We start from the raw sequence: 15249 nt of genomic DNA, 5'->3' as shown, positions 1-15249 counted from the left end.
TAAAAAAAAAAAGAAGATTACAAATTCCCAAATTTCATGAATTACATTCATATAAACATCGAAGGAGCTCAATTAACTAGAAGAAAAAGTCTTTGAAGCAGCATGAGAAAAGCAACTTAGCATTTTGAAATCAAGTTTTAAAGATCCTTGCAGTAGACAGGGTTACTAGAAAGTCAGATGCTGACATGTACAAAATGCTAAAGGAAATTTGTCTTTAATATGATATTTCACAACAGTGAAGAATCCCCTAAGAAATAAAGAACTGATATATTTCACTATCTTTCTCAAGTTTGTTAGAATAAGTAGAAGAAGAGATGGCATTTGGTCTTATTATGTAAGAGATATATTTCCCTAAAACCAGAGTCAAACACACAAGAAAATTACAGAAAAGAAATCCTTTATGCTAAAACTCTCAATACATACGAGAAGCAAAATTCAGCAACACATTAGCAGAATACACAGTGGATGGTGTGGTTTGAATGAGAAATGTCCTCTATAAGCTCATATATTTGAACACTTGGTCCCCTTTGGGGAAAGGCTATGGAACCTTTTGGGGACCGGTCCTTGCTGGAGGATCTACATCACTGGGGACAGCCTTTCCCAGTAGAGAAACCACTAATGATCAAGCCTGCAAGCTTCTCCTCTAAGATCAAGAACAAAGCAAGGATGCTCTGCATCTATTCAACAACAGCATAGAGCAAAGAGGCCAGAAAAATATAACAAAGGCATTCAAATTGGAAAACAAGATGAGCTGTGCTTACATGGCGTGAAACTACCTTTAAGGCAGGTATATAGACCAGTGAGACAAAAGAGAGAACTCAGAAATAAATCCTTAAGTGGGCAATTCTGATAAGGTGCAATGCCATTGGTAAGGAAAGAATTTTTTCAATAAATAGCAATGGGAAAAAAGTGTGCATATACACAAGAGAATTTACACTCCCTAGAATACCACATATAAAAATTAGCTTAAAATGACCAAGGACTAAATCTAAGCCTTAAAACTTTAAAACTCATAGAAGAAAATGTAAGACAAAAGCTTCATCATATTGGATTTGGTATGATTTTTTTTAGGTAAGACACCAAAGACATAGAAGACTTTAGATTTCTCTATCTGTTACAACGTGATGCCAGCAGACCAGAGTCAACATGAAGTTGACAATATTAGCAAATTCAATATTCTTAAGAAATTTAATATCCAGAATAAATAGAAACAGAAATCTCCTAAAATTTAACAATTAAAAGGAAACAGCCCAATTAAAACATGGCCAAGGGGTTAGAGAGACAGCACAATGGTTATAAGCCCTGGCTTTTCTTCCTGAGAAGCTGCTTCAATTTCCAACACCCAATAGCAGCTCAAACCTCAGTAATTCAAGTCCCAGGGGCTCCAGTGTCTTCATCTGGCCTCTACAAGCACTGCACACAGGTAGATCACAGACATACACACATGCAAAACACCTGCACACACAAAAAAATATAGATAAATAATTTTAAATGGTTATAAGACTTGAATAGGCATTGCACCAGAAGGGATACATATGAATGATATGCACATAAAAAGTTTTATCACATGACTAACAACGAAGGAAATTTAAATCAGAACTAAAATGATCTCACATCCATTATGAGGCTCCTGCAGTAGTTGAGGATGTAAAATGTTATAGCTGCTATGAAATGGTATATTGATTTCTCCAAAAATGCTCAAGAATAAAATACAGATATTCTACATATAGAAATATACAAAACCAAACTGAAAGCACTCATATTTACACATCCATTTTCATAGCAACATTATTCACAATATTTAAACAACCCAAATACCCATCAATAGAGAAAGCAGCAAATGTCTTATAAACATACAGTGGAATATTACTCAACCTTAGAAGGAAGAAACTTCTGACATTCTATGGCATAAGCCTTGAAGGTACCATTGATAAACGGCATTTTTCTATTGTCATAGAAACAAAGTAGAATGGATGGTGAAGGGGAATAAAGCTACTGCTTCACGCTGCAGTTTTGAATGATAAATTAGGGAGTTAGAGAAATGCATGGTGGTGATTGTCACACAAAATTATAAATGCATCTAATACAACTAAACTGTACACTTAGATGATTGAGGTGGTAAATTTTATGTTACGTATATTTTACTGTAATTAAAAATACTTTGAGAAGAAAGATATTAAATTATTAAAGGAAAGCTTTATATGGAACTGATCTGCTGGAAGCCAACAGTAAGTTAAAGTAAACAAATCTCCTAGACCATGCAGGACAATGTCTCATTTTCTAGCTGCCCTTTATTATATAACTAGAACTATGTTCCTCCTTCCTCTGTAAAAGTTGTCATTTACATATGTATTGTTAGCATGAGTTACACATTAAATGTACTACAATACCCCAGAAATTCTAATCACATGCAGTAAATAAAAAACGTGCACTAAGTACATCATGCAGAAGAGTCAGAATGCTGTTAGCCTCTGCTCCATGGCACAAACCACCATGATAGTTAACTCGAAATGCCTACCTCTAGGATCTAAATTTTTAGGATGTACATTTATATTTATAGCAAACCTCCTCAAAGTTTCAGGAAAAACTTTAGAAAAGGCTAGGTGGCAAGAATATAAGAGCCAGAAGATATAGAGAAGGGTTGTGAAGCTATGTATTATTGTCAGGATAAAACGAATGCAATCATGGTTGAATAGGAGCTGCCACTGCCATCAATGGGCATGCACAAGGCTGAACCTGTCAACAGCCAATCATGGATTGAGGAGGGGCTCATAGGTCCCTATCACTCCCTGGTAAACTATTGTCTCCTAATGAATTAAGCTGTCTCAAGTTCAAACCCACGGATAACACCACCACTCTCCTATAAGTTTCAAACTCATAGTCACATAGATGACCCTAGTTAAACTCAGTGAGCCACAGAGCAAAATAAATCAAGATGACCTGGAGAAAAGGCCATATGGGTGGGGAGAGGAGACAAAGGGAATTGGGGTGGCTGGGAGAGTGGGGGATAACAGTAACTAGAATGCACTATATATTTATTTCCCTAAAGTCCACAGTGATTTGGAGTCTCTGGAAACTCCCCAAAGGAGCAGATGGGTGTGAAATGGAAGTGGTTAGTTCTAAAGTAAAACCAATCATGATAATAGTAGAGTAACAATATGTCACAATCAATGATAACAAAGACCATTTAAGTAATTCCTATGTCCAAGGACTACTGGAATCTCTTGATCTAAGGTCAGTATGGGATCTGCCCATTTATTTGACAGCCTGTGAAAAAGCTTGGGATCCTCTTCAGTATTTGGACAATGCTCAAATTGATTTTAGATAACATATTCTTACTAATGGAATTTGGATTTTAGATTGGCAAGCACACAATAGTTTTGCATTCTTACACAACTGGGAATGATAGGTATTGCCACTCTGTTTGGCCATGTGAACATGAGAGTGTGAAGTCTAAAAGTGAGGTGGACTTAAGTCTTATGCCATAGCCATTTTTATTCGGGGCATCAGATAGTTTTTATTCTGAGGGCATTCTGAGGGTTAAACAGGGTCACGTGAGCAAAGTTCACTCTAGTTCAAGTTGTATACAGTCACAAGGGCAAAGCCACCTGAGTTTAGGCTGTATACAGCTGGGAGAAACATCATTCTAACAATAATGGGTAAGGTGATGGCAATCTAAAGTAAGCCCACTATTTGCTACACCTGAGAGGGACATTAAAGCATATTCCAAGAACAAATCCCTGTTATAGAACAACAGAGGTTACAAGACTCTTGCCTTGTTTACTTTGAGTTTTCTCACAAGCTCTCAGAAACCTCACACAGCTTCATCATGGCCCATGTTCTGACAAAATGTAACTCGCCATCCCAGTAGTAAAATAAGTAGGTGGAAATTCTGAAAGATCCCACATTAGTCCAGCAACATTCCTTTTTGTCTTTGTTTTTGTCTTTGTTAGGGAGATTCGATTTTACATTTCATTGAAGTGAACAGTTCTGTCACTTGTTATGATGCTGTGTTGAAGCTTAAAGGCTGGCTCCAATGGAAGCTCACTGTAGAGATAGGTGTTGGCTGCCCCCACACTACCTATCCCTTCCATTAGAAATCTTTGTGGTTCTTAGAACTGTAAAGCATATATAGGCCAATCTAACAACAAATTACATCCCTCTTCATATTTTAATGATGTCTCACAACATGAGGTAAAACATGGAATACAAGCCATTTACTTATTCTTTAAAATGACAGCTACTTTCATAATATAAATGAAGCCAAGTTTCAGGAAGATATAAGACATAACAAAGGGGAAAAAAACTACATTAGTCTCAAAATAAATATATCAGTCTAAATCTGATCATAAGAGATCAGGCTAAGTTTAATATAAAAATCCTTTTAACTCTAACAGAGTACTTAAGAAATAAGAGGGACTGCCTAAGAAGATATAAAGATAGCTTAAAAGAACATGGTGATAAGAGATGACATGTAGTCAGTAACCCTAGGGGCTCAGACAAAACACCCAAAGAAAGCCTTCCCAAGCCCTCCACCCCACTGATGGTATCTAGATACTGTGGAATGGGTACCACTTGGCCCACCCAAGAAGTCACTCTAGGTAGCTCGAATCTGCCCTCTATAATTTGCTAGAATTCCTCTTCTAGGGTACCAAGAAGGCAACTCACAGGGAGACTCTTCTCCAGAAGCAATTCACTGAAAAGCATATCCAGCAAGGACGGCTTGGGAAGTGGTAATTGGCTACCTTGTGCTGAAATTACTGAGCACTGAGAAATACAAAGGCCTGAGAAACTTGCTTCCAAAGAAAATGTCTAGTGAGTTCACCATACTTGGAAGTAGTATTTCCCATGTAATATTTCTCCAGGGCCTTTTAATGAACAAATCAAAAAGAAATATTTAAGGGACTCAAATCAGTTTCTACAGAATAAGGAAAAGGATTGAATTTAGTAACTGAGGGGCAATAAACTGATAATCGGCTTGTTCCATGACACAAACAAAATATTTATTCATTCTACACACTTGGCATATCAAAAGTTGACAGAGACATAATATACATAGTTAGGAAAATCAAAGAGTGTCATAAATGCAATTAGGCCTTCACATAACCATTGCTTCATCTTCAAAGAACCAAGCATTTTTTACCACTAAAAAAAAAAAAGTCTAAAATGAAGTCAGAATATAGAAGACCTGAATGCTAGGGGCTTACCTGAACTAAAATGTAGAAATAAAGGCATGTGTCACATAAAAAATACTTCTGTTGATAACAAACCTCATATAAGACTGTGATATCACTGATGTAACTGATGTAACACAGGATTATAGACAGCTGAAATATTTCTATCTCAGCTATAGTTGTTGTGATTTTCTATGTTTAGAGAAGCTTAGATATAAATATTTACCAAGATTCTACAGTTGTCTGATACTTAGAATAATGAAATACTACATGGTCTGTAGCCAATGGGTCTACTGGACGGACTTTGCCCTAGAGTGTCTAAGCACACTTATGATGTTTACAAAATGATGATTTCAGAATGTCTCCTTGCTGTGAGTGATGTGTGACTTCAGGTAGATACAGCTCATTCAATGCCAGCAAATACACTTGGTTTCCAGTATTGAGGGAACATTTCCAAAGACAGGCTTTAACGACGAGTAAACAACTCACAATGAATTTGAAAGGACTGAAATCGTATAAATGAAATTCTCAGTATCAATATCAGAAAGAAATATAGGATGTTCCCAAATGTTTGGAAATAAAATAATGTTTCAAAGAACTAAAAGATAAGAGAAATAACACCAAAAATAGACATACTTATTATTGATAATATTAGTTAATAAAAGCTACAAAAAACAATCAGTGGGTATATTGAAATTCACAATTTTAAATCTTATTTCATAAGGAAAGAAGTTACTAAAGTCAGTCATTTAAGCTTCTGCCTCAAGGACCTAGAAAAGAGAAAATCATACAAAATGTAGATATAAGGGACAGTGAACATCAACATGACGATCAGCGCAACAGTAAAGAAAAATGAAAGGAAATCATTAAAACCGATAACTTGATTCTTAAATGTATCCACGTAATTAATAAACTGTTAGGGGGCTGGAGAGATGGCTCAGAGGTTAAGAGCATTGCCTGCTCTTCCAAAGGTCCTGAGTTCAATTCCCAGCAACCACATTGTGGCTCAAAACCATCTGTAATGAGGTCTGGTGCCCTCTTCTGGCCTGCAGGCATACATGTAGAAACTGTATGCATAATAATAAATAAATATTAAAAAAAAACTGTTAGACCAGTGGTTCTCAACTTTTCTAAGGCTGCAAAACTTTATTAGTACAATTCCTTATGTGTGATGACCCACAACCATAAAATGATTTTTGTTACTACTTCCTGTTATGAATCATAATGCAAATATCTGTGCTTTCCAATGTTCTATGAAAATAATCATCCAAGCCCCAAACAGGTCTCAACCCACAGCTTGAGTTTTAAGAAGCGCTTAGCATTTTAAAAAGTGCTCCTGGACAGTAAAGAATTACAGATATGCAATAAAGACAAATTCAGAATAATATGGTTTTTCTGAGTCATTATTTCAGGTCTAAGCTAGCCAGTCAGCCAGGCACCAACAAGCAGTTCCCTCTTCCAACAGATATGATAAAGACTTGCCCTGCATTTTCTATAGGAACTGTATTTCAGAAGAGCTGAACCTCTGAGAAGAAAAAATTATAAAGAGTCCCAGGTAGATGTGTTTCTAGGAATTGAAGACATTTATGTGTTTCTTCTGCTTTTTCTTTATTTTTGCTCTTTTTTATTATAAATTTTTAACTTTATTTGGGGGAGGTATCTATTTGTTTAAAGGCTTAGAGTTGGATGGATGGAGAGGTAGAAAGGATGGGAAATGTGGTCAGAATTTATTATATAAAAATTATTTTCAATTAAAACAATAAAAAGAAAATTTTCACAGTCTGGAGAGATGGTTCAGCAGGCAAAGCACTTTTCATATAAGCTACTGACCACAGTTCAGTTCCCTAGAACCCAGGCAATGCCTTTGGGGAAAATGGTACCCACCTATAATCCCAGCATGCACAAGGCAAAGACATGGGATTTCCCAGAGTAAACTGGCTAGAAGATTAGCCTTAAGTACAAGCTCCAGGTTCAGTGACAGGAAGGACCTTTCTCAATATATACGGTGGAGAATGGTCCAGAAGGACACCAGACATCCACTTTTGGCCTATGTGAGCACACGCACACAGCACCACCACACCACTACCACCATATACAAAAACCTCTTGTTAAAAAATACAAAAGAATGACAGCATTATAAAAATAAGAATTTTACAAACCCCGAGTAAAAACAAAGTTCTCAGTGAATGCTAAAGCTAGCAGATCAAAAGATGATTAGAAAGTTATAAGTTTCAGGATGCTGCTACCTAGTGTCAAATGACCAGTCTCTGTATCACTAAGGACAAGATAGTCATGTCACTTGATATGGTGCAATAAGCACACAGCACCAACTATCAAGGATTCTTTCCAAACAATAAAATGGAGTGAAATAAGCCTGAATCCAAACACTTCCAGGTTCATTAGCACCTTATATAATACAAGCGATAAGCAAGCCAGACAGATCTTCGGTAAGGAAGCAATTAGCCAATATAAAATACAGGGCATTCTGAAGGGCCTAGTTAATCATTCACAGCATTAAAAACAAACAGAAAAATGTGGAATATCATTATAGATAAAAAGAAACTAAAGAAATAAATAGCCACATTATGTCGGAGCTAAAGTCTGAGAAGATCCTCATTTCAAGAAGCTATCTTAGACATTTGGGGGACAGATGAAGAAATGTTTGACTTGACTGAGGGACTGTTCATTTTCTTAAGTGTGACACAGCACAGTAACCATTCTTTTATAGAGCTCCCATCTGCTCCATACCTGGAGTAAAATAATACAACGTATAAAATATGCATGAAAACAGCCCAACTATATTGGAACAAGAGATAAGATTAATGAAACCTCAATAATTCGTGAAGCAAGGTGATAGGCACATGGCGTCACTCCACTGAATAGAGAGTATTGTCTCCACTCAGTGTAGTTTTTATTTTCCATATTAGAAATCATTAGGGAACAAAAAAGACCGTACAAAAAGGAAGACCACAAGAAAATAGTTAGTTAGTGAAGGGTGCTGTTGCTAAAGACAAACCACATGCCATAAGGACAGAGCAAAGTAAAGTACAGAGATAAGAGCAATGGACTCTTAACACCTGAAGACCTGTGAGAGGGTGGAAAGCAAAATTCACTGCATGGGTAGGGGAGGGGCTCAAGGAAAAAACTGAGTCAGGGAAATCAAGACACATTTCAAAAACAATCATCAGTAATTAGTAATCTGATAGCCTTAAAATTTCTAACCAAATATTGGGGAAACAGTTTCTGTCAATTGGGAAAATCTCAAAATGAGAGAAATAATCACCCTCACTACTTGTAAGATATGCTTTCCCACATAATAAACAAGATGTCCAGGGAATAGGAAATACAGAGGCCTACAGGCAACAGTTGCCACCAAGCTTATTTTACCACAGTGGAAAATACAATGGCACGTCCTAGAAGAGTAAGGGAGTAATATACTGGCCCCTGGTGCAAAGCATTGTCTGGATAAGCCACTGGCCCAAAATCCCATGAAAGAAAGCAGGGTGCTTTGTGTGCACCATCTGTCCTAAATTTTATCTTGCTGCCTGGTTCCATGTTTCTAAGTTGTTGCAGTGCCCCAGGGGTGGGGAGTGAGGGGAAGCATGAGGGGACACACATACTGATGCCCAGCATCGCTGGCCTTTTGAGATGTGAAGATCAGTCTGTGATCTCAGACCCTTGCTACTTTGAAGCATAAATGCCAGCCTTTCATTTTAAAACCAGAGGCTGATGGGTTCTTCCCAAGTGTACACCTAGCACTGCTGTCTGGGTAGCTGTTTCTAGCTGAGCCCTATGGGTAGTGTGTACTGTCATTTGGAGCTTTGAAAAATAACTGTTAACTACTGAAGTTGAGGCACAGATATTTTCAGCCAGGCCACGTTGAGCTTCTTTGAGTCTCTTGACTTTCTCTGCCCACACATTAAACAGTATTATTTGCAAGACATTGCTCCACCTGTCAAGAAACTCTATCGAAACACTCCCCACCATCTTGACCAAAACTATGTAAGTAACTCTTAATGTGTCGTAGACCACAACAGAAAGAGGAAAAAGTCTCAGTTTATCTACAGCAAAAAGATAAGTGTTTTTCTAGCTCATGTTTATTTTAAAATTTTTTAAATTATGAAAATATCTCAGTTCAACATTTTTTTAAATCTACTAAACCTTTTAAACTTTTACTTAACCTCAAATCAAATATCATAGGATGATACTTCTAAAGAGTTTTTCAAGAAGTAATTAAAAGTTAAAGACTTACACTCGAGCTGGGCAACCACATCTCCAGGGTCTACTGCTTCGGGGAACACCTGCAGGAAGAGGGCACGGGCACAGCAGGGCACGGTGGGGAGAGGAAGCCAAAAAGATGTAAGACAGACTCTTTCCCATTCCCATTCCCAAAGTGTTTTTTCTTTCCCAATCGAAGAAAAATCTTGGTTTGTTTGGGGGTTTTTGTTGTTTTGGTTTGGGTTGGGTTTGGTTTCTGAGAAGATTCATTAAGTAGCCCAGTTTGGTCTTGATGTCTCAATTCTTCTGCCAAAGCCCCTCAAATCCTGGGGTTACAGAAGTAAATCACTATGCCAGGCCTCCAAACAAATCTCCAGAAATTTCTCTCCACTTCCCATTATTTCACAAAATACATTTGTAACTGGATGTGCTTTCCTCTCCAGGATCACCAACTGGAATTCTTACCTGGGCTCGCTGGGATCATCTTATCTAAGTACCCCACCTCAGCAGGCTAACTCCTCACAAGAAACCTCTGTGTCTGTGAGCTCTCTACTTAGAATTCTCTCCTCCTAGACCTTCAAGTAACTCAGTTTCATTCAAACTTTGTATAAATATATTGTCTTCTTTGGCATTAAAAAATCTCCCCTAATCTTTCATCCTTCCTTTATGCATTTATTAAGCTCCAGGAAGAGATGGTCTTGCCTTGTTTATTATGTGTCATCAGTACCTACTACAGTGCCTACAGTGGACTATTTTATTCTTGAAGAAAGCAAAAAAGAGGGTGGGAGGAAAGGGAAGGAGGAGGGAGGGAAACTGGAAGACAAGATAAGCCTGGAAGGAAGGGGCTGTGGTTGGTCATAGCTACCAGAAGCACCCCTTTTAAGGGAAATGAACTGACTCAGTATAACAGAAAAACACAGATATTCCTAGGAAAAACTCAACATGTGCTTACCTATTTGGGCCTTAGTTTGTACAGAAGTAATTATTCAGTGGTCAAGATGCCATGCTTTGTACAAAGCCCACTAAGGTGTCATAGAAACAGGCAGAGTCACATAAAGAACAGGCAACCGACTCAATGCATAATACAAAGAATATTTTCAAAAAGTCTAAATGTGTTACAGCTTTCGTAGTCAGTGATAATGTTTATGTTGCAGGATTCTATTCAAAACTGGAATCACTCATCTCTGTTTGTTAATACTTGACCTGATTGTTGACTCACCTTTTCAAACACCATTCTGGCATTGAAGACCAGTGGGAAAGTGGCTGGGACACATTGTGTCTTCTTGTATTGGCCAAACACGCAGACACTAAGATAGATGTCCTCCTTGTCTTTCAGCACCACTCCTGGACAAGTGACCTGGAAGCAATCAGAGGAGCAGCTGTAACAGCACTGGAATGCACTGAGCTATCCCACAAATGAACGTGGTGGGAAAAAGTCGCTGTCCACCCGGACAGGAACCTCAAATGCTCAGAGTTCAGTGAGGTACCCTTTTTATTTCCTTCCCTCTTAGAAACCTGTCACTTTCTTTTTTAAAATTGATTTTTATTGAGCTCTACATTTTTCTCTGCTCCCCTCCCTGTCTCTCTCCTCTCCCCTTCAACCCTCCCCCAAGGTCTCCATGCTCCCAATTTACTCAGGAGATCTTGTCTTTTTCTACTTCCTATGTAAATTAGATCTATGTAAGTCTCTCTTAGTGTCCTCATTGTTGTCTAAGTTCTCTAAGATTGTGGCTTGTAGGCTGGTTTTCTTTGCTTTATGTTAAAAAAACCACCTATGAGTGAGTACATGTGATAATTATCTTTCTGTGTCTGGGTTACCTCATTCAAAATAGTGTTTTCTAGCTCTGTCCATTTTCCTGCAAAATTCAAGATACCATATTGTTTTTGGCTGTGTAGTACTCCATTGTGTAAATGTGCCACATTTTCCTGATCCATTCTTCAGTTGAGGGGCATTTAGGTTATTTCCAGGTTCTGGCTATGACAAACAAAGCTGCTATGAATATAGTTGAGCACATGTCCTTGTGGCACGATTGAGCATCCTTTGGATATATACCCAAAAGTGGTATTACTGGGTCTTGAGGAAGGTTGTTTCCTAATTTTCTGAGAAATTGCCACACTGACATCCAAAGGGGCTGTGCCAGCTTGCATTCCCATCAGCAATGCAGAAGTGTTCCCTTTTCCCCACAATCTCTCCAGCATAAGTTGTCATCAGTGGTTTTGATCTTGGCCATTCTTACAGGTATAAGATGGAATCTCAGAGTTGTTTTAATTTGCATTTCTCTGATGACTAAGGATGTTGAACATTTCCTTAAGTGTCTTTCAGACATTTTAGATTCCTCTGTTGAGAGTTCTCTGTTTAGGTCTGTACTCCATTTTTTATTGGATTATTTGTTCTTTTAATGACCAATTTCTTGAGTTCTTTGTATATTTTGGAGCTCAGACCTCTGTCTGATGTGGGGTTAGTGAAGATCTTTCCCCATTCTGTAGGCTGTCATTTTGTCTTATTGACTGTGTCCTTTGCTTTTCAGAAGCTTTTCAGTTTTAGGAGGCCCCATTTATTAATTGTTTCTCAGTGTCTGTGCTGCTGGAGTTATATTTAGGAAGTGATCTCCTGTCCAATGCATTCAAGTGTACTTCCCACTTTCTCTTCTATAAGGTTCATTGTGGCTGACTTTATGTTGAAGTCTTTGATCCATTTGGACTTGAGTTTTGTGCATGGTGATAGATCTGGGTCTATTTTCATTCTTCTACATGTTGATACCCAGTTATGCCAGCACCATTTGTTAAATATGCTTTCTTTTTTTCCATTTGATTTTTATTTGCTTCATTGTCAAAAATCAGGTGTTTGAAGATGTGTGGATTAATATCTGGGTCTTCTATTCAGTTCCATTGGTCCTCCTGTCTGTTCTTATGCCAATACCAGGCTGTATTGTACTGTACTGTAGCTCTGTAGCAGAGTTTGAAGACAGGGATTGTGATGCCTCCAGAAGTTCTTTTATTGTACAGGATTGTTTTGTCTTTCTTTTTTTTTTTTTTTTTTTTTTTTTTTTTTTGCTTTTCCATATGAAGTTGAGTACTGTTTTTCTTATTATTTATTATGTATACAATATTCTGTCTGTGTGTATGCCTGCAGGCCAGAAGAGGGCACCAGACCTCATTACAGATGGTTGTGGGAATTGAACTCAGGACCTTTAGAAGAGCCGGCAGTGCTCTTAACCACTGAGCCATCTCTCCAGCCCCTTGAGTACTGTTTTTTCACATCACTTGGGACAGTACCAACAATTCACCTATGCGAGTCACCAATACCATTCTTACCAGAGTGAAACCCTAGTGGTTTTCCATGTCAATGCTGACTGTGATACTGAACAGAGGATTGAAACTTCATGGTCCTCGGTACACAGAAGTTGAGAATATTTGTGTGTGGGATAGTTTTACTCCATTTCTTCTCTACTACTCTGTTTTTTACTTTCACCCTAGTAATTCACAACCAAGTTTCTCAGCAAATCTCATTCTGTTTACTTCATTTGCTAATCTGATTAAAACAAATTTGTCACATTGTCTCACTGGAGTCCCTTCCAATTTGTAACACACACAAAAGTGGTGGCCATAAGAGGGCTCATGGGTAAAGAAGCCTGGGGACCTGAATATGAGCCAAAGGATAATCATAAACAAATTTTCGGTTAAAAAAAAAAAAAGAAGGCAGCAATGGTCATTCAAGAAGACAAATCTTAAAAGCAAAAGGAGAAAAATATATCACAAAGACAGGGAAAAAAGCAAAATAGCTTAGCTAAAAGAAGAATACTTTCAAAAAATGATTTAATAAACAGAAAAACTATTCACAAAGAAAGGAAAATAAAGAGATTGCCAGATCAAAATAAGGAAAGTAATCCATCCCCACTAGAACTCTGGTACAGAAGAGGACCTTGCCAGGACCTCAGATAGACTTGAAAAGAAATACAGCGTCATTAGCTGAACTACGTGCTTGTGGTTTTTCTGTCATTTAACAATGGCAAGGCTGGAACAGTAGCTCAGCAGCAGAGCAATGCCTGGTGCGTATGAGGCCCTAGTTTTGACCCCCAGTACTGACAGAAAAACAAGCAAAAAAAGATCATCTCAGAAAGCAACAGTTACGATACAGCTGCCAATCAGACTACATAGTGATTTAAAGAAAAAAAGGACACCAAAGTCAGGAGAGCTGGGGTGGATCTGGGAGGAGTTAGGGGAAACTGGAAATGTAGGGGTAAATATGATCAAAATATACTCTATCCATGTGTGAAGTTCTCAAAGAAGTAATTTGTATATGTTCAAAGATGTAATTTTATGACAATAATATTATAATGAGGAGAAGAAACAACAAAACAGAAACAAAAATTTTAGGTGTGTTGCTGAAATTAAACTTATATTAATCTACGATATACTAATATAAGTTAAGATAACAATTGTAAACCTTATATCAATTAGTAGCAAAATGAAACCATCAAAAAGTAATTGGCAAATTACAGTTGACACCAACTTGCAACGGCAAACTTAGTTTTCCCCAATGGCATCTAAGTGCACAAACCACATGTAAGCACAGGCCCTATGTCCAGCAGTGGATGGCCAATCCAAAGCAAATTTAGGGCTATTTTTGGAAACCTTTTATCCCATATTGCTTTGTCTTTTGCTTGTATATTATACTTTCCAATTTAGTGTTTTGTGGGGTTTTTGTTTTGTTTTCTGTGTGTTTCTTGTAGGGTTTTTTTTTTCTTGGTGGAGGGTTGTTTGGTGCCTGTTTTTTAGAAGAGAGAGAAAGAAAAGGCACGGAACTGGATGGGTGGGAGGGTGGGGAGGATCTGGGAGAATTTGGGGAAGATAAAAGATTGATCAGAATCTATTGTACTACAAAGAAATTTTCAAAAACAAAATTCTGCTATACTCATAATTGCCTATAGTTCAGTTATCATCAGAGAGGCTTCATCCAGCAACTGATGAAAACAGAGCCCCACAGCCAGACACTAGGCTGAGCTTGGTAACCCTACCGAAGAGAGGGAGAAAGGACTGTAGGAACCAGAGGAATCAAGGACATTACAAGAAAACCCACAGAATCAACTAACCTGGGTTCATAAGGGGTCACAGAAACTGAATTGACCACCAGGGAGCCTACTGAACTTGGGCCTCTGCAGACATGCTATAATTCTGTAGCTTGGTCCTCTTGTGGAACTCTTAACAGTGGGAGCAAGGGCTGTCTGTGACTCTTGCCGGCTCTTGGGACCCTGCTCCTCATATTGGGTCCCTTGCCCAGCCTTAATATATGGGGTGGTGCTTAGTCTTACTGCAACTTGATATGCCGTGTTTTGCTGATATCTATGGGAAGTATGCCCTTTATTGAACAAAAATGGAGGAGGGTGAGGTGGACAAAGGGGGAGTTGGCAGGAGGACTGGGAGGAGAAAAGAGAGAGGAAACTACAGCTGAGATATAAAATAAGTAAATAAATAAATAGAAAAGATTTCTAAGTAAATGCACCTAAAGGAAACAGTTAAAATCATAATAAACTGGATGTAAACAAGTGGAATAAACTTAGTTAACAAATATTTAAAATGTTAATTGTGGCCCTCATATCAATCACTCACTAAAATAAAACAATAAGAAAATCAGAACAAAAAGAAGAGGCTGTGGTGGTTTGAATGAAAACGGCCCCCAAAGGCTCATAAGGATTAGAGGATGTGTGCCCTTGTTGGAGAAAGTATTTCACTGGGGGTGGGTGGACATTGACGTTTCAAAGCTTAAACCATGCAGAGTGACACGCTCTCTCCTCTCTCTCTCTCTCTCTCTCTCTCTCTCTCTCTCTCTCTCTCTCTCTCTCTCTCTCTCTCTCAT

At 38.1% G+C, this 15249-nt stretch overlaps 1 protein-coding gene across 1 annotated transcript in view; it reads right to left on the bottom strand.

Annotated features, from left to right (window-relative positions):
* The window catches only part of Spata6 (spermatogenesis associated 6), a 90422-nt gene that overhangs the window by 62618 nt on the left and 12555 nt on the right, over positions 1-15249 (bottom strand). The window contains exons 2-3 of the mRNA XM_005353594.3: positions 10612-10749; positions 9427-9475 (exon numbers count right to left, since the gene is read on the bottom strand). Coding sequence (XP_005353651.1) covers positions 9427-9475; positions 10612-10749 — 187 coding nt within the window. The remainder of the gene's footprint in view (positions 1-9426; positions 9476-10611; positions 10750-15249) is intronic.

The sequence above is a fragment of the Microtus ochrogaster genome, chromosome 10 (assembly GCF_000317375.1).
Source record: "Microtus ochrogaster isolate Prairie Vole_2 chromosome 10, MicOch1.0, whole genome shotgun sequence".
Taxonomy (NCBI): domain Eukaryota; kingdom Metazoa; phylum Chordata; class Mammalia; order Rodentia; family Cricetidae; genus Microtus; species Microtus ochrogaster.
Note: the sequence above shows the minus strand (reverse complement) of the source record. Positions and strands in the feature narration are given on the sequence as shown.